At 38.5% G+C, this 24651-nt stretch overlaps 1 protein-coding gene across 1 annotated transcript in view; it reads right to left on the bottom strand.

Moving 5' to 3' along the window:
- Positions 1–24651, bottom strand: part of LOC133518725 (zwei Ig domain protein zig-8-like) — a 698354-nt gene that overhangs the window by 143701 nt on the left and 530002 nt on the right. Inside the window, exon 4 of the mRNA XM_061852405.1 lies at positions 6844–7054. Coding sequence (XP_061708389.1) covers positions 6844–7054 — 211 coding nt within the window. The remainder of the gene's footprint in view (positions 1–6843; positions 7055–24651) is intronic.

The following is a 24651-nucleotide window of genomic DNA, read 5'->3' as shown; positions in this document are numbered from 1 at the left end:
TTTAAAGGTCTTTTGAAAGGTTTAACACACATTTTACCACTTTGGAAGTGTCTCTCGCGCAAACTATTCAGTTTAGTAAAAAAATATATTAGAAACCTCAATATAATTTTTGAAGACCTATCCATAGACCCACACGTATGGGATTGATGAAAAAATTTTTTTTGAGTTTCAGTTTAAGTATGGGGAACCCCCAAAATTTATTGTTTTTGTGTGTGTTGTGACATACGGACGGACAGACAGAGAGACATGACAAATCCATAAGGGTTCCGTTTTTTGCCATTTGGCTCCGGAACCCTAACAAGAAAACGAAAATAATTTTGACCCATATATGTTATTTTGTTAGTGTCAAATCTTGAACGCTAAATATGACCCACCTCCCGATATCTGATTGAGCTGACATTTTGCACAAATATGTAAATCGGACGACAATGCAATATTATGATGACTTGGAGCTAAAGATGATGGAAACAGGAGGTGACCATGGAAATTCCGTGATAAATCAACGCAAACGAATTGTGTTTGGGGTTTTTAGGATTCTCTCGATGAGTATTAGTTCGAACCAAAAATGCAACTTTGCTATAAACATATTTTATTTGGATAAATATGAAAAATGTTTTAGTAAAAATTTCATTTTGATACAAGCTTTTATCGCTGACTGTACTTTTTTCCACAGGCATCTAATACTCATCGAGATAATTCTAAAAACCCCAAACACAATTAGGTTGCGTTGTTTTATCACAGAGTTCCTATGGCTGCCTCCTGTCTCCATCGTCAGATCAGCTTGATGGTACTATAATATTGCATTGTCACCCGACTTACATATGTGTGCAAATTTTCAGCTTCATCGGAAACCGAGAAGTGGGTCAAATTTAACTTGCAAGATTTATCCCATACATTAACAGGGCAAGTTAAATAAAAGCTTGTAAAAACGGTCGTAGTTAGCCTGGTTTCGTTGAGAATTGTAACTCGCTTGCGCATTTGGTCGGCGGTAACAACACTCCAGGGCTGTCACTCTCTAAAATGTTACGGTTCTCGTAAAAATGTGTGGACCTGTTATTAATACAAGCATGAATTGAAGGGTGGGCTTAATGTGTGGAGTGGTTGTTTAATCCGTTATACAATATAACCAATCATGCTTAAAGCCTTTCTGTGTGTTCTTAAAGCGCGAGCAGTAAATTTTTACAATAACTAAGTGTTGCATGTATTACAAAGCCAAATACAAATTGTGTACGTGTATCGAAAATATTTATTTATTTTATTTTTAAACTTTATTGCACAATGAAAATAAGTACAACTGGCGAACTTAATGTCTTAAGGCATTCTATACCAGTCAACCATAGAGCAAAACAGAATTCAAAAGAAATGACAACTATAAAAGTAATTTTAAAAAACTATTTACAATTTTGGACATCGATAACATTATTTACAATGTCCCTAATTAATCACCTAATTAATGTGTAATTATCACTGTCTGAATAATATTAAACATATCATGATAACTTTTTGCTCAGAATCACATAAATATCACGAACCATGTGTCAAGAAGCGTCAAACGGTAGGTATTCAGAATCATAATATAATATATATATATATCTATTACTTATTAGTAGCAAACCTACAGCATTTTGAGAAAAAAATTGCAATTATTTTATAAAAGAATATAAACAAAAGCAGCAAAATTAAGAAAAAATTAAAAAGAAGTTTGCAGTAAGGGTTACTCTTCGCGGACTAAAACAACGTAAGAAAGTTATCTCAGTCGGCTTATCTTATCTATTGCAATGCAATAATAACTAATATTACAGGTAACTCGTGAGTAAGGAAACTGTTGAGACTCCAGCAGGCGTATCAAAAGAGACACCTCCCGCATCGCTGTCACCTAAGTTTGCAAGACTAGCGATGGAAGGTGTTCAATAGCTTGAATGAAGTCTACCAAACACTAATCCAATCCAAGCATTTGACATCGGTCAGTAATTTGCATCTCGGAGGTCATGATTCTACATCGACACATCGTTAGCGCATTCTATCTTGGAGGAGGCGCCATCTCTTGACCAATTCGTGTACTACAAGTTTAATATGTAAAAAGTTTTTTTTTCAAACGCGTTAATCTCTTTGAATAGACTTCACGCTCGCACACACCAGTTTATACTATCTACGCTCTATCCTAATTTAGATACCACTACCATTCAAGAAACACAACCCGATATAATATAATTCGATATTTGTTTGAGTCAAAGGGTTTCACAGGCCAAATTGAGCCACTATTGACACTGGCAGTCACTATCATATTGGAAATAGATCTAATAATTAGTAACTCAAATTGGCCTGTTAGTTAAGTGGTATACAGTCACGTCTAAATATATCGATACGAACAAAGTGCCAAAATTATGTGTACACCTTATAGCCAATCTATTAAGGTTGTGTATACATATTTTTGGCACTTTGCCCGTATCGATATTTTCAGACGTGACCGTACTAGACAATCATCGAGGCAGGTCAATTCCCTCTAAGCTTCTATTACGAACGAATGACCTCCGCGGTTAGGCGTGCGGTGAAAATTGATAATAAACAAAATTTCAATTTAAAATTTAGCTTTGAATGTGAAAATTTGAGGTTCACTTTCAACTAGGTGATTAAAATATTTTATGAAAGTCTCGCCAACCTTTGCATTTTAAGTTCACAAAGGCTTAGTTAAGTGACTTTTCGGTAAACAAATATTTATTATAAGTTCGTGCCATCCACAACGAATTACGTGTCAAGGCACGCGTTTTCGTAAATTACATGATCTAAGTATACGTGGTTTTTAAAATTTTATTATAAAGCCAATGGAGTTGCACTCCACTAATCGACCACTCGTTAACACGATATTTGTGTGATTTTTTTGCGTTTTGATATCAGTAATATATTATAAGAATATTTTTTTATTTCTACTTTTAAATAACAACCGTCAAAGTAAGATTTTTTTTTCTACATAATGTATATATCATTGTCATTTACGATAACGCGTACTTTGTTTCGTATTTTCATATTATTCAGGTTTAGATTTAACAAAAACTTGCAATGAAAAAGAAATGTAGTTGTACAGCACGCAACTAAAAACAAATTACGAATCTACTGCTATTTGATCGTTGAATGCCAAGACGTTGTGTCACAATTTGACGTTTTTAAAAAAAATAGAAGGTGGCTTTACAGGAGATGTGTAAGGCTGTATGAAATTCCTTTACATGTCATCTTTACTCATCGCACTGGATACGTAGTATTTCTGAACCTAATTTGAAGTAAGTCATGTCAAAATGTCATTGCAAGTTTGAGGAAAAAATCATAGCACTAAAACCTACGTCTCGTTTAAGTTTCCGGTTATATCAAACATACACGCAGTATCGATATTTAGCTATGTAATCAAAACTACACGCAGTATTGCAATTTAGCTGCGTTATATCAAAAATACACGCAGTATTGCAATTTAGCTGCGTTATATCAAAAATACACGCAGTATTGCAATTTAGCTGCGTTATAAAAAATACACGCAGTATTGTTGCAATTTAGCTGCGTTATATCAAAAATACACGCAGTATTGCAATTTAGCTGCGTTATAAAAAATACACGCAGTATTGTTGCAATTTAGCTGCGTTATATCAAAAATACACGCAGTATTGCAATTTAGCTGCGTTATAAAAAATACACGCAGTATTGTTGCAATTTAGCTGCGTTATATCAAAAATACACGCAGTATTGCAATTTAGCTGCGTTATAAAAAATACACGCAGTATTGTTGCAATTTAGCTGCGTTATATCAAAAATACACGCAGTATTGCAATTTAGCTGCGTTATAAAAAATACACGCAGTATTGTTGCAATTTAGCTGCGTTATATCAAAAATACGCGCAGTGTTGTAATTTAGCTGTGTTATATCAAAAATACACGCAGTATAGTAAGTTAGCTGTATTACCTATATCAAAAATATACGTAGTATTGCAATTTACCAGCGTTATATCAAAAATACACGCAGTATTACAATTTAGCTGCGTTATATCAAAAATAACCGCAGTATTGCAATTAAGCTACATAATATCAAAAACACACGCAGTATTGCAATTAAGCTGCGCTGCGTTATATCAAAAATACAAGCAGTATTGCAATTTCGTTGTGTAATAAAAAATACACGCAGTAATGTAATTTAGCTGTGTAATCAAAAATACACACTGTATTGCAATTTAGCTACGTTACATCAAAAATACACACAGTATAGCATTTAGCTGTGTTATAAAAAATACACGCAGTATTGCAATTTAGCTGCGTTATATCAAAATACACACAGCAGTAATTTAGCTGTGTAATTCTACAGCTAGCAACCCTATTCACTGTTAAATGGAACAGCTGCGTTGGGCATTAGTAGCGACGTTCCGAACGAATGTATTGTCGTGTACCTACTATATCGCTAACTAAAATAAACCAGTGCAACTTAAACATCCTTTTGAAACAGAAGTGTTCACTATCATACTATTCTTAGACTAACGGCCTGATCCGAACTTTAAGATAGCTACGTCATTAGGTCTAGATACGATATCGATCGGATATGTCAGTGTCAAAAGTGACATATCCGATCCATATCGTATCTAGACCTAATATTGGACGTATCTTAAAGTTCGAATTGGGCCGATACTAAAAGCTAGGCTACATCGGATCAGTTGGGACGACACTCCTCCTTTCGGCTTTTCTCGGCTCTGTTCGGCTCAGCAATTATTAGGGTTGGCACAACTTGACATCCCTACACGTTCACGACCACAGCTAAGATAATAACTTGAATTTTGACAAACCTGAATGGTCGTCTAGTCAGACCATTATTTGAGGTTCTCCCGTTTGTGCAAAAATAATTACCGGAACACTCCTTTTCTCTAAAACTTTAATACAGAAAAAAAGAGTGGCTACATTAGATATTTTAATTGCTTTAAATCAGTGACCAAAAGCAAAAACGTTACATTTACTTACCTACTTTATTAATATTCGTATTTATGAATTAACAACGGAAATATTGCTCTAAAATGCTAATGTATCCCTAAATCAATTGCATGAAAATAACCAATATTCCCATTATTCGTATATCCGTAACCGACATATTGCGTCATTATTTCCATTAGCTTACAAAAGCATTGTCGCCGCGAATATTATCGCCAATAGAATTCGTTTTGTCGGCGTAGCGAACATTTCATGCATTTAAATTATTTGGCGCGCGACAGCAGAAACGTTATTCGGATGATACAATTTGTTAAACTTTTGATATTGTTATGATACAACACGCAGTGTATCTCATGGTCATCAAAAAGTTCAAGCGGGATTGCAAAAGATACGACGCGCAATGTTTTTCGCGGGCACCAATCAGTGCGGGCTTGTTGGAGGTTTGTATAAGTATACATAATGTATGCTAGTCATTAAGTATCCTTATTAAAATACTTCTTTGACACCGATTTAAATCTTTAACAACACACATATCATAAGGCCACTGATTAAACTAGCGTTTAAATCGCAAATTGCGACCAACACAAAAGTTTAATTGTGTTAGAACAAATGTCTTATCTCTGAAAACGTTATCATTGCGTAATATAAACGTCCATATCGATTGAATAATTAACTTCAAATTTCGAACATTTCTGAAAAGAACAAAGAAACTGGACGAACGAAGAATTTGATTCTGCCTCATTTCTATTATAGTATCAGTCGAGATGACGTTTTAATATGGTAACATGCTGTTCCTAAACACATCATATAGACCTTATAATATTATGTGTGTAGATAAAACAGTGTACGTAACTGTTCATAGTAATAATTTTATTAGAAGTTAAACATACGTGTGATGTTTTCATGAAACATATAATATTAGATGTCTATCACCAGTAACACTTCAGTTAACTTATTCTTAATAATTAAAAAACAATTATATCTTAAGGCTAGCTTAAGCTTTTATGAAACTCGTATTTGAATGCCTTTCATTATATTACAGTCACATAAACTATTAATATAGAAACGGTTGTTTATATTTTTCTATAACATTTATCACTTGATATATCACAACGATAACTAACGTGTTTATCCATCACACTCCGCTGACACTGCTGAAGCATCCAGGATTTTTTAATAGCGCGATCGTATCAAAACAGTATCAAAACCTAAACAAATTCCAAAATCAGAATACCGCTTCAGTTTTTGCGTCATTAGCAGGCTAGTTTAACTTTACGGGGGCATTTGCAAGCAAATGTTTGTTTGTTTTTACTCCGAGCACAATGGGACGTGCTGAACCGATTTGCAAATATAGGCTAATTATATCTTTGTTAGGCGCTACGTGTTGCCAAGCGTGGGTGGACTAAAATGTATGTTAGGTTGGTTTCATGCCAAAGGTTGGAATGAAATTAGGAAAAATCATGGCATAACAGGTTCGAGAATAACCGGAGCTCCTTTATCATGAATTTATTAATGAAGTAGTCCACTCTGTTGGTTACGTTGTTGATTTAGAACCAGTTTTTAAGTTTAACTTCCTTTTATATATTGTAGATCAAACATGACAAAAATATTTATCATATTGTAATTTTGAATACTTACGCTGATGATTGTTGTGCTTTTGACAAAATTGTTCCAAAATCTGCATCGTTTAAAAAAATATCCAGTCGTCCATTGTCAATGAACGTTCACACACAGAATACACAATGAACTTTTACAACATAATGACAGAAGATGGATCCGCACGGGCTGCGTTCACACTTGACATTCGTAGTTAATATGCAACTTTCAGAGGTCAGTTTTGAACTTTCCATAACAAGCCTTACACTCTACAAAATAAACAACAAAACTCACCAACAACGTGCAGCGTCACGAAGAAGGACCGCACAGGCTGCGTCGACACCTGACATTCGTAGACGCCAGCGTCGCGCTGCTGAGCCCACTTGATGTGTAGCGTCCAGTCGTCAGTCTGCGGCGAGTGAGTAGCTTGGAACCGTTGGTCGGAGGTGTAGGTGTAGCCGCCGACGGTCAGGATGTGGAGATCCCGGTGACGGATCCAGGATACCTGGGGACAAAGGAATTTAAATGTTTTAGTCAGGTCGCTTAAATGAAAAGTGACAGTTATGATTTTGTAATAACTGTATGTATAGTAACTATAGTAAGAAGAAATTTACGTGGAAACATTTAAATCAATACTTTATCTACACACATAGTTAAAATTAACCCTTTATGACGCGTCAAAAAACTGCAAATTACGGCCAGCATTAGCATTAAAATGTTTATTTTACCAACTTAGTTTGGTCCGACTCTATGCAAGACCAATTATTTTACCTGTCGAAATATTATAATAATACAACAAATTCTATTTGATAATGACATTCAAATTTGGAAAAATATCTGAAAAACAAAGGAATTTGATTCGAATTTAATTTTAATATCGGTATTATTTTAAATGAAATGTCAATTGCGAACTACGTGATCAATGCCATAATGGTGGTCATAATCTACTATTATTTTATTTACAGTATTGAATCTGCCGACTGCGCCAGTCATAAAAATGAAAGGCTATCAGTCGAAGCATACTGGCGTAATTCTAAATCTACCACGTGAATAACAGGCCAACCTTATACTGTAAGTGACTTTACAGTACATATGGTACTACTTTTCCGCACTAGTGCGTAAATTAGCACATTATGTAACTATTAATGAAAATTTAAAGGGTCATATGTACTGTAAAACGTAGTACGATACACGTGCGAATAGGTAGTTCACAACTCGTGTCGATTTAAAACACTCCCTTTGGTCGTGTTTTAATTTATCGCCACTTGTTACGAATTTCCTATTTTTCGCACTTGTATCGTAAATAACTATTAGTGTGACTCACTTTTGGTGTGGCACTGTACTAGAGTTGGTAAGAACTTGAGTCTATTAAGTCTAAATTTAAAGAACTCTAGTCCATATTACGCGACTCTGCGCTTAGTCTTTTTAATGAGTTTTTTAAGTGCAATTTGCAAAGACTCGAGTCTTCGAACAAAGACTTCGTAGAAAATTTTATATGTTTTAACTACGAGTAACACAAAGGAAATTTTTCATTTTTAAAGATTTGTAAATAATACATGAATTTAATTTGGAGACAATGCCTTTTAGAAAACTTTTTTACATAATTTGAGAGTTCTCTTTAAAGGGCTCAAGCCTTTACAAAAGACTTAAGTAGGTCACTTGATAAGGACTAAAGTTTCGACTAAATAACTAGTCTGAAAAAGTGAGTCGAGTCTTGAAGCAGAGCATTCAAAGGACTTGGGTTTTAACCGTGCAGCCTGCTTGAATCATTCGCGTGTTTTTTTTTATTTACGATAACTTCTAAGATATTCATTTAAATTGTATAGTGTAAAGAACCATTATTATTTCATTATAATCTGTATGAAATGTTCGATGTAAATAACGTATTTAATTTATAAATTAATGTTAAATATAAATAACGATTAATAATGTGTCATTGTAATTACCACAAAGGCAAATACCACATTATACGCGATTTTTTATAAGAAGTTAAGAATGGGTAGAATCCTTCAAAGATAGACATACACTATTGCGGACTGTTTTGTAGACCAATAAAAGTGACACAACTATACCACACATTGTGTTGTTATATCTGAAACGGATTAGGCAGTGGTTTCGATTAAAGCTCTTAAGACAGCGTGAGTTTTTCCGGTATCATTAGCAAACGTCATATTTCAACCAATTTACACAAAACCCTAACAAATTTAACACCTAAACTTTCCTCAAGAATCACTTTATTAATAGGTGAAAACCTATCAGAAGCAAGAAAATCCATTCAGTAGTTTTTGAGTTTATCTCGAACACATACACATAGACAGACATACAGATAGACAGACGCGGCGGGGACTTTGTTTTGTATCAAAACTGTTTGAATGATATAAAATTTTATGTTATCAAATATACCAAGAGAAAGCCATAAAAGTTTTATGATACTTCATTATCTTGTGAATAAACTATACTGGAAAATATACCAGAGCTGCTCTATATATTACCGATAAGCTTCGTGCATAAAACATGGCATGTTCACCATGATAAGGAATAGGCTTGCGTCAGACTTGGATCTAGGTCACCTAGTCTTTAACATACGCGTGAGCAAACTCTGATACATAACTCAGCAGTTCATAAAGTTCAATGGAACGTTGTGAAAAGACCAGTGTAAATTTGCCCTTAAATGTATAGTACGAGACTAGTGCATATTTAAATTAGAAAACCATGGGGAAGAATTTAGATTGAGGAATTATTGAAGATGATTTCCGTTTGGAGCAGGCGTTTTTAAATTACACATAAAAAGATGATGGGAGGACATGCGACACAACTGTCATTTGCGGTATTTTCGGGTCGATACAACTTTGACCATCCAAGAAAAAGCGTACTTCTATCATAAAGCCGACAATGCACTTTTATCCACTCTGGTGTTGCTGGTGTTCATGGTTGACGGTTCCACTTCCATCACTATTCCTATTAATTGGGGTCGAGCTTCCTCACATATTTGCACCAAGTTGGGTTGTTCTGGCAATCGGGCTTGCTTGAGGTCTCCTTTTACTTTAGACCATCGATTGTTACCGGCTTAGCCTTTTTTTGTTCTGGTAGGTTTAGCGCAATTTGTAAAACATGCCCTTTGCTGCGTCTTTTAACATGTCAGTACCATAAACTGAAATAGATGTCATATACTTAAGAAAAAATGACTAAGCTCTGCTGCAGCGGAGGCCGGGTTTGGTGATTTTCTCGACGATTAGCTTTGCATTGAGCGATTGTTGTTATGTGAATAGCCACGGCAATCGGAACGGTAATGGAGCGATATCTTAATGAACCGATCAATCGTGGGACTGTGCCGGTGCCGTGACGGTTGCCGGTGCAACGCACGCCATCGGTCCACCATACCAAGTGTTGGTAAATTAACGGGTTGATAATATAAAAAACTAATACTTTTACCAGCATTTTCACTCCAATCTAGATCAAATTCGTAACCTGTTATTACACTTGGAATACGCCTCATGTAGAACCGATAGCCGTTAGGGAGTATAATACTGAGATTATAAAAAGGTTATTGAGAGAAATAGTTCATGGAATCGTGCATCGGACTTTTTGGATGTCCTAGGTACCGCTGGAGAAAAAAGTGCAAAAATACCTTAGCAAACTTAGCGCCATCAATTGGAATGAAACGGCTTGGGACAGAAAAGTATGGCGGACTTTGGTGTAAGATGCCAAGATTCATTTGGGTCATCACGCCGCAGCAGTGAGGTAAATGGTAAAAGGTACTGATCTGACCATACTCACCATGTGGAAAACTAATGAAGACATAAAACACATGCAAATTGATTTGCGAAACTATCTTCGCACACACGGAACGTAAAGAATACCTAACGCTCAAATAAAATATATTCTTTGATATAAAGAAGCAAATCTAAAAGTCAAAATTGCTTATCATCTTTCACCAAAAAATAAGCACTAAATCCCCTTCAAATTGAGTTGTGAAGGCTTTATATTCGTGCGCTTGAATCAAGCAATCAGTCACCGCCAATCGACTTTCTATAAATAGAACAGCTGTTGCTTTTTGTTAAAATGACGTATCGACGTGAAATTCGGATGGAGATACAGCTTTTTAGTTTCGGATGGGAGGATAATTTCATCCCGCGGGTACAGCATTTACAATTCCTGGCTGTATTGCGTTATTGTGTTTTATTTGACAGTGGAAAACCTAGTTTGGTCGGTCTGCGTGTTTCTGTTGAATCGATGCTGATAAAGAACAAGCTTTCTTTAGACATTGGGTTATTGTCATTGGTTTGGAATTTAGTTACCTAATGGACAAACTGAACACAGAAAAAAAATACATTTATCTAAGGTTCAAATCAGATCTCGGATAATTGCTATTCATTTAGCAAGGGGACACAGTTCTTTAACTCCTCGTGCTTATATTGAAACTCGAGAAAGAGAAAAATTCCAAAATTGAACCGAGCACAGCGAGTGGTTCAGAAAGTTGAATGTTGACCATTGCGAGGGTTTCAAGGCACGAGGGTTAAGCAAACTTTGCCTCCAAGTAAAACACAAAATTATTCACCGCACTAAAATTTAAAAATTTAATTCAACATTCAAAATCATGGCTTAAAAGTTAATTTTATTAGCTAAATTTAGGACACAATTCAAATTTAGCATCAAGTTACTTTGCCACTCTTGTGGATAAACTGCATATTTTTTATTTGTTTTTAGGATCCTGTAGTCACCTACGAACATTTTTTGACATCCGTCTGTCTATCTCAAGAGCAATGTACTGTAACAACAAATGTAATTTTTCTTCTTCATTATTAAAAAAGTAAGGCTCGCGTTAGTTCCGAACTCCTACAGCCATCTAGCTAAGGATTAGCGTACTAGCTAACGCGCGATCGAACACTATGGTCGGAATTGCCAGCTTCAAATCCGGAAGAAACATTGCGTTTCCCCGCTTTCCTGTGTTTTATTCGTAGAACATATTTAACTATAGTGGTTTTTCTTTAACATTATGTTATTTCTGCGCAGTTGTTTAGTTCTTTTTAAATAAAACCGAAGGAAGCATAAACGATCGTTTTGTCTGTGGAGTCATGTAGTGTTTGCACGAGCCTAATTCGGACTTGGCAACCCCGTCGGCCTATCTGTCACTCAAGATGTCGGAAAGGAAGGGAGATCTTCTTTTTGTTCGATTCGAGCCGGGATCGGCTATACCCTTTGAGATCGGGCTCCATCGCCCATTTGAGTAAGTGTTATAGTGGTTGCGTTGTTTATTTTGTAAGAATAAAGTGCCTTTTTTAATGTAGGTTGCGTATTTTCAGCCCCGGCATAACATGCTAACCTTAAATTTGTTGCTGCGTTGAAGAGCGATACATCGCGTGCCCCGGGTGTTGACATAAGCTGCATAATTTCCATGCAAGCCTTTTATCCACCAACGGGTAAGTTTTGCATTTTTTTTAACCTTTAGGTAAGGTTTCGTGTAAATCGAAATTCGTGTCGGGCATTGTTGAATCGTGTTAGTGTTCCAAACTTGAAATCAAGGCGATCTCCGCCCTACAGTATTAATTGGGATTCAATCCCAGCCGTAATCAGGTGACTTGCCCTAACGAGTATACAATAATTTCAGGGTTCACGGCGGGGCGCTAACTACCTGGCTAACTCGCGCGGTCTCCGACCACCTGCCTCATGCACCGGTAACCCCAGATAATACCAGCGGTAGTGAGCTGTCGCTGACCCTTTTGTAACCATCCGTCCCGGCCTACACAGAACGTGGCGGCTGGGGTACAATTCCCGATGTTGGAGGTTAGACCCATCCTTTATTAACTATATGACATTTGGACCAGATCGACTGGCCCTGGCGCCCATATACATCTCCTGTATTTTCTAAATTTAGTTCCTCGGATCGCTGTTTCTACCAAAATCTAAATAAAAGAGTTCGTTAACCCCGATTTGTTCCCTGAAGCTTTAGTTTAAAAAAGAATTAATAAGTACTGTAGAGTCTGTGCAATCTATGCTAGCCGGTTATTATTAAGAAACTTGACTTACTATTAAGAAACCTTTAGATAGATATATATATAAATATAGGATTACCTCAACTGTGACTTCTTGCAGTATTGTTGACGGGTTCTTCCAACCTCAGTGATTTCAATAAAAGCTTAGTTACTGACTATTGTAGTTTACATTTTATATTATTCCTTTAGTTTTTTTCTTTACCCCAAAAATATTACTTGTAACAGTGGCAGCCCACGTGGGACATTATTAGCGAACCTCTTTGGTCACATTGTGTTAGCTAAAGGGAGTTTTGGTAGAAACAGTGCAGCTTGTATCCTCATAAATTAATTACATACGTTTTTTAAATTTAAATTTAAAATATTAGTGCATAACTGTGTTAGGTTATACTGTTGACCACATGTGGTATGATTATAGGTTAAGTTATATACATGTGTGGGTTTATTATTACTTATGTTGTAATGTTTAGCACAGGGTGTTAAAATCCTTAATTAATTTGTTGCTCTGGATATTACATTAATAATATAATTAATTAACAGTTTGCAGTTACTGTATTACTTAAGTTATTTTATAATAGACTAAGTCTATGTAGCATATAAAAATTATTATTGTGGTTACCGGGTTTCAAGTGTATGAGTGTTGAACTAGTTTCAACGTAACTTAATTACAATTTAAAAATTAAATTGCATGCTTACAGAGTATCACCAACCAAGGTATTTTAATGATAAGGGACAGTCGTGTACCAAAGTGTTAAGACTTGTTTTTTTAAATTTTTATTTAATTTTGCTTTCCTCTGTGGGAGGTTACTGTACCTTTTAGTAGTAAACAATTGTAACATTGTTCATAATGGAGGACCGTCCTATTAATTATAATTTGTTACACAAAGATGAGTTGGAATATGAAGTGTCAGTAAGGGATGTCACTCCCGCTGAAGATGTGAAGGGTTTGAGGGAACAAATTAGGAAGCTAGCAAAAGAGTTACCGTCAGATGATATTGAGGAATTTGTTGGGCAGATCGCCCAGGAACTTACCATTATCCAGGATAAATTGGGCGAACTGGAGAAATTAACCACAGCCGCCAAGACCCCCATAACTTTGAAATCTCTTAACCGGGTACAGGCTTTAGGGCATCATTTGTACCATCGATTAACTCGGATTCATCCAGAGGGGTCCACAGATGTTACCTTACATTCAGGGTTAATGGAGAGACTTATGAGAATCCTTTCAAAATTAGATAATATGTTATCAGTATTTGTGTCGACTCATTCCAATGTTGGCTTTGATGATGCTGTTGAGGGGTCGGTGAACCCTGTTCAACCTGAGACTTCATCGATGGCTTCTGCAACTTCGTGCTTTAATAAATATCAGACCGTTAGCTCTTTAAATCTTAAATTTAATGGTCGGACGTGTGTGAAGGCTTTTTTACAGCGGGTCGAGGAGTTAGCAGCTTCGCGTCGTATTACGGAAGTTAGGCTTTTCGCTTCAGCGGTAGAATTATTTGATGGCGACGCACTAATGTGGTACCGCGGTATACGCGCAGAGGTGTCTACGTGGGAGCAATTGAAGACCGCCATGATTGATGAATTTTTGCCATTCGATTATGACAGGCGCTTACTTAAAGAAATTAGGAATCGTACTCAGGGTTCTAATGAGAACATTTCTACATACATTAGCATTATGCAGAACTATTTTAGCCGTTTGAATAGTGAATTGTCGGATCAGGAGAAATTTGACATAGTTTCGATTAATGTTCGTCCGGAGTATACGGTACCTTTGGCCATCCAGTCGGTTACTACCTTAAAGGATTTGAAGAGGGTGTGTCGCGTGCTGGAGGACAGCTGGCAGCGGGCCAATGCTTTTGTGGAGCCTCCCAGACCCTCGTCGTCTACCTTGGCCGCAGACTTGAGTTGTAAAACCTCTTCGCGTCCTAAAGTTGAGGCAGCTAATCCTCTGGAGAAGCCGTTCTGTGTTCGTTGTCGTGTAGATACGCACAGTCTAAGGGAGTGTAAGTCTAAACGTGTAGTTTGTTTCAAATGTGGTAGGGCGGGGGTGTCTTACCCGGATTGTCCCAATTGTTTCCCTCGGGCTTCTACTTCTACCTCGCCAGATACAGGCACGATGCCTGGGGTTTCAAAAAACTAATTGTTCCGGACCGCCGTATATCGAGTCCCTACGATTGGGAGCGTGGGAACTCATGTAATCTTGTCGATTTTGGTGAAGATAATCTTGGGGTTAATCCAGACTGTCCTGATTACCCCCTTATAGTAAGTACTTTGATGTCTCTTCCCGTTTCGGTGGTTCGGAGTCGGTATATTATAAATAAAGACGAGCGACCGCACATGTCGGTAGGAATTTTAGGTCGTTCTTTTCGTGGCCTCCTGGATACGGGGGCAGGGATCAGTATCATAGGTTCGAATTCGCATAAGGACTTTTTGTCATTGGGAGCTCAGTTGGTTTCTGCCACGGATAATACCCATATTATAGCTGCGAATAAAACTCGTTCAAGAATAATCGGGTGTATGTACTTGATTGTTAAAGCTAAAAATTTAACACGCGAAATTAAATTTTATGTGATACCGGACGTCGGTGCGCGCATGATTTTCGGTGTTAACTTCTTTAAGGCGTTTAACATCGCACCGGAATTGTTTCGCCGGTATGGGAACCAAACTTCGGACCCTACCGTAGATGAGGTCGTACCCGAAAAACACCTTTGCTCCTTTCAGGAGTTGACCCATGATCAACGTGCTATCGCGGACGGGATTATTCGTAGTTTCGAGGGTATTTCGTTTGAGAGGAAAGGTTTGGGGCGTACGCACTTACTCACCCATACCATAGATACCGGTGATAGTCCTCCAATTAAACAACGTTATTATCCAATCTCGCCACATCGTCTGGTAGAGCTTAACCGTCAATTGGATGAGATGCTAGAGCAGGACGTAGTTGAACCTAGTACTAGTGCTTGGAATAATCCTACCCTTTTTACAGCTAAGTCTAATGGGGAGTTACGCTTTTGCTTGGATAGTCGCAAGTTAAATTCTGTAAGTAAACGCGATGCGTATCCGTTACCGTATATATCACGTATTCTGGATCAGTTGAGGGACGCGAAGTTTCTGTCCTCAATTGACTTAAAGAGCGCGTTTTGGCAGATTCCTTTAGATGAGGCCTCGCGCGAACGAACGGCCTTCACGGTGCCTAAACGCGGCTTGTTTCAATTTAAGGTTATGTGTTTCGGGTTGACTGGAGCACCTGGTACCCAACAGCGTCTAATGGATAAGTTGTTTGGACCCGAATTCAATGATAGGCTTTTTGTGTACTTGGATGACATCATCATTGTTAGTCAGACGTTTGAGGAACATATTTCGTTATTAACTCGTGTATTGGACCGTTTGTCAGCCGCTAACTTAACTATTAATTTTGGTAAGTCCCAGTTCTTCCGGAAGGAACTTAAATACCTCGGCTATGTAGTGGACGAGCGTGGACTACATACCGATCCTTCCAAAATCCAAGCTATCATAGATTACCCGGTTCCTACCAACCGTAAAGAAGTGAAAATGTTTGTAAGTACCGCGTCCTATTATCGTAGATTCATTAAAAATTTCAGTGACCTCGCGGCCCCCTTAAATGCTTTAACAAGTACTCGGAAGAATGCGCCTCCTTTCGCGTGGACGAAGGAAGCTCAATATTCCTTTCAAAAACTCAAGTCGGCCTTAGTTACGGCACCGATATTATCGTGCCCGGATTTTTCGAAGCCCTTCCTTCTACATTGTGATGCGTCTGGGTACGGCGTGGCCGGAACCTTGACCCAACTAATGTCGGACGGGCTGGAGCATCCAATAGCTTACGCGAGCCGCTCGTTAAACCGCGCCGAACGTAATTATTCCGCAACCGAGCGCGAGGCACTAGCCGTCGTTTTCAGCATAGAGCATTTTCGGCCATATCTGGAAGGCGGACCCCGGTTTAAGGTGATTACCGATCATTCCAGTTTAAAGTGGTTCTTTAATTTAACTAATCCGACGGGCAGATTAGCACGTTGGGGTTGTAGGTTATCCCCTTATGACTTTGAAATCATACATCGTAAAGGTAAAGAACATGTAGTACCAGACGCTTTATCCCGTAGTGTACCCGTGATGGAAATTCATACGTGTGAGTGGTATAATAGGATCTTTAAGCGATGTCAGGTTTTCCCAGGCTCTTGTCCGAATTACGCGATTCAAAACAATAAACTTATGCGTTACTGTAAAAGTAAATTTAATCTTTCGGGGGAGTTCGACTGGAAGGTGGTCGTACCATCGAGTCAACGTCAAGATTTAATTAGAACATGTCACAACGAGGAGCTTTCCCATTTGGGAGTTTTTAAAACATACAAGCGATTAACGCTACTCTATTATTGGCCTTCAATGTACCAGGATGTAGCTAAATTCATTCGAGGGTGTGAGGTTTGTGCTACGTATAAAAACTCACAACAGCCTCCTATAGGCACCATGGGACATCCTAAGAACTGTTCGCGTCCATTCGACACACTTAGTATCGATTTAGTGGGTCCACTACCTCGTTCCCGGGCAGGCTATACTTACATTCTGTCGGTATTATGTTGCTTTTCGAAATACGTGATGTTTTTCCCCCTTAGGCGTGCGGTAGGGAAGACTATTGCCCAGCGTCTAGAGGATGAGGTGTTTCTCAAGCACGGCGTGCCGCGCACAGTGATTGCGGATAATGCTACGCAATTCACTGGCAGCGAGCTTAAAGCTTTGTTTCAGAAATATTTTATTCCCCAAATTCACTACACCCCGCGTTATTGCCCTCAGGTTAACGCCGTAGAACGCTACCATAAAACCCTGATGACGTCCGTCTCTATCATGGTCCAGAATGATCATCGAGCTTGGGATGTAGCTTTGCCGAAGGTTCAGTTTGCCATGAATTCCACCACTAGTGAAACAGTTCGTTATCCCCCCTTCTTTCTGGTTCATGGTAGGGAGGCTGTTGCTTGCGGTAAAGTCTATGGAGATTGCCAAACTTCGAAGTTAAACCTATCAATTGACTCTCCAGACCGGTACGCGGAATCTTTAGGCGGCTTGAGAGAAGTTTTCGATCGGGTTAAGTTATTGTTAATTAAAGCTCATGATAGAGGGGCGCGTTATTATAATAGGGGTCGTCAGTCGGTTGAATTTAGTGAGGGTGAGGTTGTTATGAAAAGAACTTTTCCTTTGAGTGACGCTGGTAAATTCTTTATGGCTAAGCTTGCTCCTAAGTATGCGAAGTGCCGAGTAATTCGTAAACTCTCGAATTTAGTATACGAGTTAGAAGATTTTTATACGGGTAAAAATTTGGGGTCCTGGCATGCCCGGAACCTTAAAAAGTTTGTTCCGTGATCAATTTAACTGGCTATAAGCTGTCTATCCACAGCGTGTGTTGGCAGTGCAGGGCGAAGTCCCTGATTTCGCTCTGCAGGGACAGCATTCCTGTGAAGAGTGTCAACCGGTAGTTCTGTGGCTCCTAAGCCGAACTATCGGACACTACTATTAATTATTTTCCCTGGTGATAGACTGTTACCTCACAGTTATTACCGTAGGTTATTCATTTAACCTAACTGGCTATATGCCATATTCCGTCGTATACCCTGGACGCGCAGCCCGCCACTCAGGTCGCTCACTGCGCCGCCAAGATATATAGCGATGCGACGCGTTAGGAAGGAAGCTTCGAGCTTCTCCTACCTGCGTTAAGTTTTACTTAGGTTAAGCTCCCTCTTAAGGGAGAGTAGGAGTAATTGTTATAGTTTGTATTTGATAACTGGTTTACAGCCAACTGTGTTTATCATTTTATAGTTTAGTGCGTGGGTTCGATTTTGATGGTTGTTTTTCCTTCTGCCTTACATTGTGTAACTGTTCATTTGGGAGCTGTTGAAACCTGCGGTTTGTTTTGCGAGCTGGGGACCAGCTCAAAATTTTGCCGGACTCAAAATTTTCTTCGGGAAGGGGAGCACTGTAACAACAAATGTAATTTTTCTTCTTCATTATTAAAAAAGTAAGGCTCGCGTTAGTTCCGAACTCCTACAGCCATCTAGCTAAGGATTAGCGTACTAGCTAACGCGCGATCGAACACTATGGTCGGAATTGCCAGCTTCAAATCCGGAAGAAACATTGCGTTTCCCCGCTTTCCTGTGTTTTATTCGTAGAACATATTTAACTATAGTGGTTTTTCTTTAACATTATGTTATTTCTGCGCAGTTGTTTAGTTCTTTTTAAATAAAACCGAAGGAAGCATAAACGATCGTTTTGTCTGTGGAGTCATGTAGTGTTTGCACGAGCCTAATTCGGACTTGGCAACCCCGTCGGCCTATCTGTCACTCAAGATGTCGGAAAGGAAGGGAGATCTTCTTTTTGTTCGATTCGAGCCGGGATCGGCTATACCCTTTGAGATCGGGCTCCATCGCCCATTTGAGTAAGTGTTATAGTGGTTGCGTTGTTTATTTTGTAAGAATAAAGTGCCTTTTTTAATGTAGGTTGCGTATTTTCAGCCCCGGCATAACATGCTAACCTTAAATTTGTTGCTGCGTTGAAGAGCGATACATCGCGTGCCCCGGGTGTTGACATAAGCTGCATAATTTCCATGCAAGCCTTTTATCCACCAACGGGTAAGTTTTGCATTTTTTTTAACCTTTAGGTAAGGTTTCGTGTAAATCGAAATTCGTGTCGGGCATTGTTGAATCGTGTTAGTGTTCCAAACTTGAAATCAAGGCGATCTCCGCCCTACAGTATTAATTGGGATTCAATCCCAGCCGTAATCAGGTGACTTGCCCTAACGAGTATACAATAATTTCAGGGTTCACGGCGGGGCGCTAACTACCTGGCTAACTCGCGCGGTCTCCGACCACCTGCCTCATGCACCGGTAACCCCAGATAATACCAGCGGTAGTGAGCTGTCGCTGACCCTTTTGTAACCATCCGTCCCGGCCTACACAGAACGTGGCGGCTGGGGTACAATTCCCGATGTTGGAGGTTAGACCCATCCTTTATTAACTATATGACATTTGGACCAGATCGACTGGCCCTGGCGCCCATATACATCTCCTGTATTTTCTAAATTTAGTTCCTCGGATCGCTGTTTCTACCAAAATCTAAATAAAAGAGTTCGTTAACCCCGATTTGTTCCCTGAAGCTTTAGTTTAAAAAAGAATTAATAAGTACTGTAGAGTCTGTGCAATCTATGCTAGCCGGTTATTATTAAGAAACTTGACTTACTATTAAGAAACCTTTAGATAGATATATATATAAATATAGGATTACCTCAACTGTGACTTCTTGCAGTATTGTTGACGGGTTCTTCCAACCTCAGTGATTTCAATAAAAGCTTAGTTACTGACTATTGTAGTTTACATTTTATATTATTCCTTTAGTTTTTTTCTTTACCCCAAAAATATTACTTGTAACAGTACCTTCTGACGAATAATATCAAAACGAGATGAAATTAACATCAATTCAAGCTCGAATCATTTGCCTCAGACTCGGGCATCTTCGTTTAACGCTTTGCCGCTAATACTTGCTACATTCAACAATCCATGACAAAATCCGAAAATTATATAATTTGAAACACCTGCGTTGGTGAAATATACACTCAGTTGAAGCTAACCCTGCGCCGTTTGTACTGAGATATTCCCATCGCATACCTTAAAACTGTCCAACACATTGATACCAGTGTTAGCATGGTTCCATTTTTATCACTTGTCACTATACCTGTCACTTTCGCACTTACATATTTGTTAGAACGTGACAGTCATGGTGAAGAATGATAAAGAGTCGACCATCTTAGGCCTACAGGCCTAGTTTTCCTGTAGGCGAAAGGTTAAGGGTGTATCCATGCCTTATTATCATACCCCGCTTTGACACATGCAATATGGTTTGACATTTAAACGTGCGAGTACAAGTAAAACTTGCTATAAGTCGATGTCGATAAAATGATAACGTAAGGCAGTACCGGTAACTATGCTATTTTTAATAATATTATCGTTTTTACAATATGAACGGAATTATTCGATATCATTTTTTCCCTACCTAGGTTTTCCCGAGGGTCTACTGTATGGGGCTCTTCAAAAATGGAGTGTACAAGATTTTAAATGGTCGGCAATGCGCATGTAATACCTCTGGAGTTGCAGGCATCCAAAGGCTACGGTGACTGCTTACCATCAGGCGGGTCTTGGCCAAGGTGGTATACTAGTTTGCCACCGACGTGGTATAAAAAGAAATGGTATTGATTAATGTTATGTATGATGTTACAGATTTACAGTTGCATTTTTTCCCACAGTAAACCTTTAAAAAATATCCTTAGCGCTAATATATCGTAAACCAAGGCTCTTTTGGGATGAAAACGGTGAAGCGTTAAGATAGGAGTATGAGAAAGAAAGGATTCTAACATAATGAAGCCGATCACTCATAATTCGTTGATAGCTGGTGCCTAAGAAATGATTGATGTTACACGCACGCTTAGGTTCTAATTCTTTTTTGTTTCCAAAAGTAGGATATTGGGGAAACAAAGCCTACAATTTCAATTCGGTATTAAATTAAGTCATGATCGGTGTTTTATTAATAGTACTTCTTATTTTGAAGATGAAGAAAACAGGGTTTTCGTGATGCAATTCATTAAAAATCAGGGTTCGGACAATGTCCGACTTGGAATCTACATATGACTCACTATAATTTGAGATGGTAGCTCGGTAAACCATCGCAGTAGCATTGCAGAGCTCCCGGTTACACGCCATATGGATTTCCAATCTCCATACCGTTTGAAATTCGTTCTTAAATATTAGACGAACCCTCGCTGCACCCGGATGAGCATTTGTTTGAGAGAACATTGTAGCTCAATTTCGACCCGGTTCGATGTTCAGTACATTAAATACTTACCAATGTACCTTCACGATTATTATAAACGTGCTACAAGTCTCAATTAGCTATTAATCTTTTTGTCTATTTTGTCATTTTGACATATATGTATTACATATTTTTTAGTTTATGTAGGCGGGAGAATCAACTTTTTAGCGTCACTCGTTGCCATGGTTACGATTAGTTGTCCAGGGGACAAAAGTTCATTGAAATACTGATTTTATGGTACTTAAATATATCAAACTTGCGTTTTTGTGGTCGTTATAACCAATGTCCATAATGGGCCCCCTACTAAGCATGTTAATAGAACGGCATACAACGTCTCTTCAAACAAACTGTGCCACTGTTATCCCTTAGACAACGGGACAGGATAACAAAACAAAAAAAGTTGATTCACCCAGGCCCCCCTATTTTTCCTATTTAGAAGTTTAGATTTTCTTAACCGATCTTTTGTATCCCACAACTTTGACGCTGGCAAAATTGTTCCAATGGACAGATGCCATAAGAACTAAAAACTGAACTGAAGAAAGAGATAAAACACAATTGGCATATAATTATGTTGCTTTGAAACCATTATTTCCATGATTTTCCTTACTGTCACTATGCCAATTGAAGTTTGTAAGGGTTAATGAATAAGGAGGTAAGTGTTTACGCCCACTTCTCTCTGTCTTATTTGGAAAGGTTCGTTGATAAGGAGACTAAAATCCAAAAATCTAATGCTGTTTTCGAAACTAAAGGAATGTTTTTTATTTATGTCTAATTTAGCAGCGACTTGAATACCTACCACAAAATGAGGGATATTTTACATTATTTTAAACGTCACACTTTCATAGAAATTTGATATTAATGATGACAATGCTACACTTTGTCATTGCAAATGCTACGCAGAGTAGCTTGGTCCGACCCTAATACCAGGGGATAAGCCAAAAATGTTTTCAAGTTACGCTCAAGTATAGACAACCACAGAAAACTTCTAAGAAATTGGACCGTCGATCTGTAGCCGTACATCTCACATTTATGTTAGAGATTGCGGGAACTTGATAGCATTCCCTCTCTATCGCACCAATCCATCAGTGAGAGCGAGATAGATTGCGTTCACGCAGCTGCCAACGTAAACGTCAAGTGTTTACTGGTGGTAACCGTACTGGTCGCAATTGCAATTGTTATCTTCGACGAGAACAAGACACGGGAGCCTATATTAATTGAGATGATTAACAACGTCTACGCAGCAGACGAAGTCGTGAGCAAAGGCTATAACTCTGTATTTTTAAGTATTAAAAAAAAAAAAAACAATTTGTAAATTTTCGGGTAGTTATATCTTTTATCGGTTAACCAACCAAATCCAAAACCGCCTGGATCTGTCACTGAACAACCTGGCTTTAACCTACATTATTTGATCACGTAATGTTTTCATTTACCCTTAACTGGCTTAAGGAGCCATTCGTGAGTAGATTTTGTTTATTTTTATTTAAATACCTAACTTCCGAATCCGAATTTTAAAATGTCTAATTTTTAATTTATTCCTCAGCCTGCCTCGCACAGCTAAACTGTGGAATGAACAGTCGCCTGCCGTATTTCTGGACCGATACAACCTTCAAACCTTTAAGAAAAGAATGTACTCCCATCCCAAACTCTGGCCACGCACTTACAACCCTGGTGTTTCCCACGAGAACCCCCGATGCCTACATCTCCCATATCATATATCTTGCCAAAAATGCGATGCGAGCTATAAGATTTAAAATATAATGGAAGGTCTTTTTATAACCCTCTAGGCGGTAAAACGTGATTTTAATTGAGCTCATAATTTTGTTAGTTAAGTATGAATACGTCACGTACTTAATTGAGCATATAATTAGGCCATTAAAACCACAAATAAAAGCTATATCTTCAATAAATCACAATAAAGCCACCAAAAGCCAAGTATATTTAACAAATACGAGGGTTTTAATTGCGCTGATTAACGTACCAACTTCGTCCCAAAGTCTTTGTTTCAAAATTATTAATATCACAAGTGTATTTAAATATTCACAACACAAAACATTCTCAGCGTAAAGTCGTCAAAGGGCGAAGGGACAGGGCTTAGCGTAAGCCTCGAAGTAAAGGGACGATGAAAAGCCTTTTTATTTTACACGAAATATACTGGTAAAATGGAGAATTATTGCGAACGAGAATGAGGTCAACGGTGATGAGGCCTGCATTTTTCAAGGCAACTATTGGAATGGTTTTCTATAAATCACATTACTTCGTATTTTTTGTTTCTCCCATTGAGCTAATAGGCAGCTCAGAAATGAAAAGCAGCCATAGCGGAGTTTAGTATTTGTTTCTAGGAACTGCAGTAAAAAAAAAACAGTAGGCGCTCGGTAATTTGGCAGCTCAGAAATGAAAAGCAGCCATAGCGGAGTTTAGTATTTGTTTCTAGGAACTGCAGTAAAAAAAAAACAGTAGGCGCTCGGTAATTTGGCAATCGATTTTGCCCCCTTGCCGGATTATCAGAACTGCCGGATTAAAGGTTTTGTATAGGAAATAGTTCAAAATCAAACACGTGGCACTTACCGTCGGCCGAAGAATGCAACCACTCTGTAATCCGGCGTTCGGTCGTGTAAACTGCCGGATTTTAGAGCGAGCCATCAAAAACGCTAAATGCCGTGCCGGATTGACGAGCACCGGTGTACCGAGTGCCTACTGTATAGGTATTTTCTTATGATATTGGAGCAGGATGGTAAGCAAATACCATCGCTCATGAATACCAGCAACACCAGAGGGGTTACAGGGTGAGGCGAAAATTTTCTGGAGAAGCACAGTTGAGGACTACCGATCATCTAAGTGGTAAAGATGGAAATTTTGTATAGAAGCTGAAGGGGCAGAACTTAAATGTACTAAAAACACTACCGTGTCATTTCATGGTCAGATGATTTCTTCACAGGGATAGCAAAGATGACAATCTTTTATCGGGAACCCCAATCGAAAAGTGAAAATTATCGGCTAAAGTCGCAAACGCGTAACTTCATTTTTTTTACGGTGGCAAACAAGTAAACGGCCCGCCTGCTGGTAATCGTAAATGTAGTCTATGGACACCTGCCCGCTGCGCGCGTTGCTTATCCTAACCCTCCGCACCCTCGTCGAGCACTGGCAACCATGACACAACACTATGAGTAGGATATAGTGTTATTCGGCTGCGGTTTTCTGTAAGGTGGAGGTACTTTCCCAGTTGGGCTCTAGATCTGGAATGACATCCGCT

This window comes from Cydia pomonella, chromosome 6, assembly GCF_033807575.1.
Source record: "Cydia pomonella isolate Wapato2018A chromosome 6, ilCydPomo1, whole genome shotgun sequence".
Taxonomy (NCBI): Eukaryota; Metazoa; Arthropoda; class Insecta; order Lepidoptera; family Tortricidae; genus Cydia; species Cydia pomonella.
Note: the sequence above shows the minus strand (reverse complement) of the source record. Positions and strands in the feature narration are given on the sequence as shown.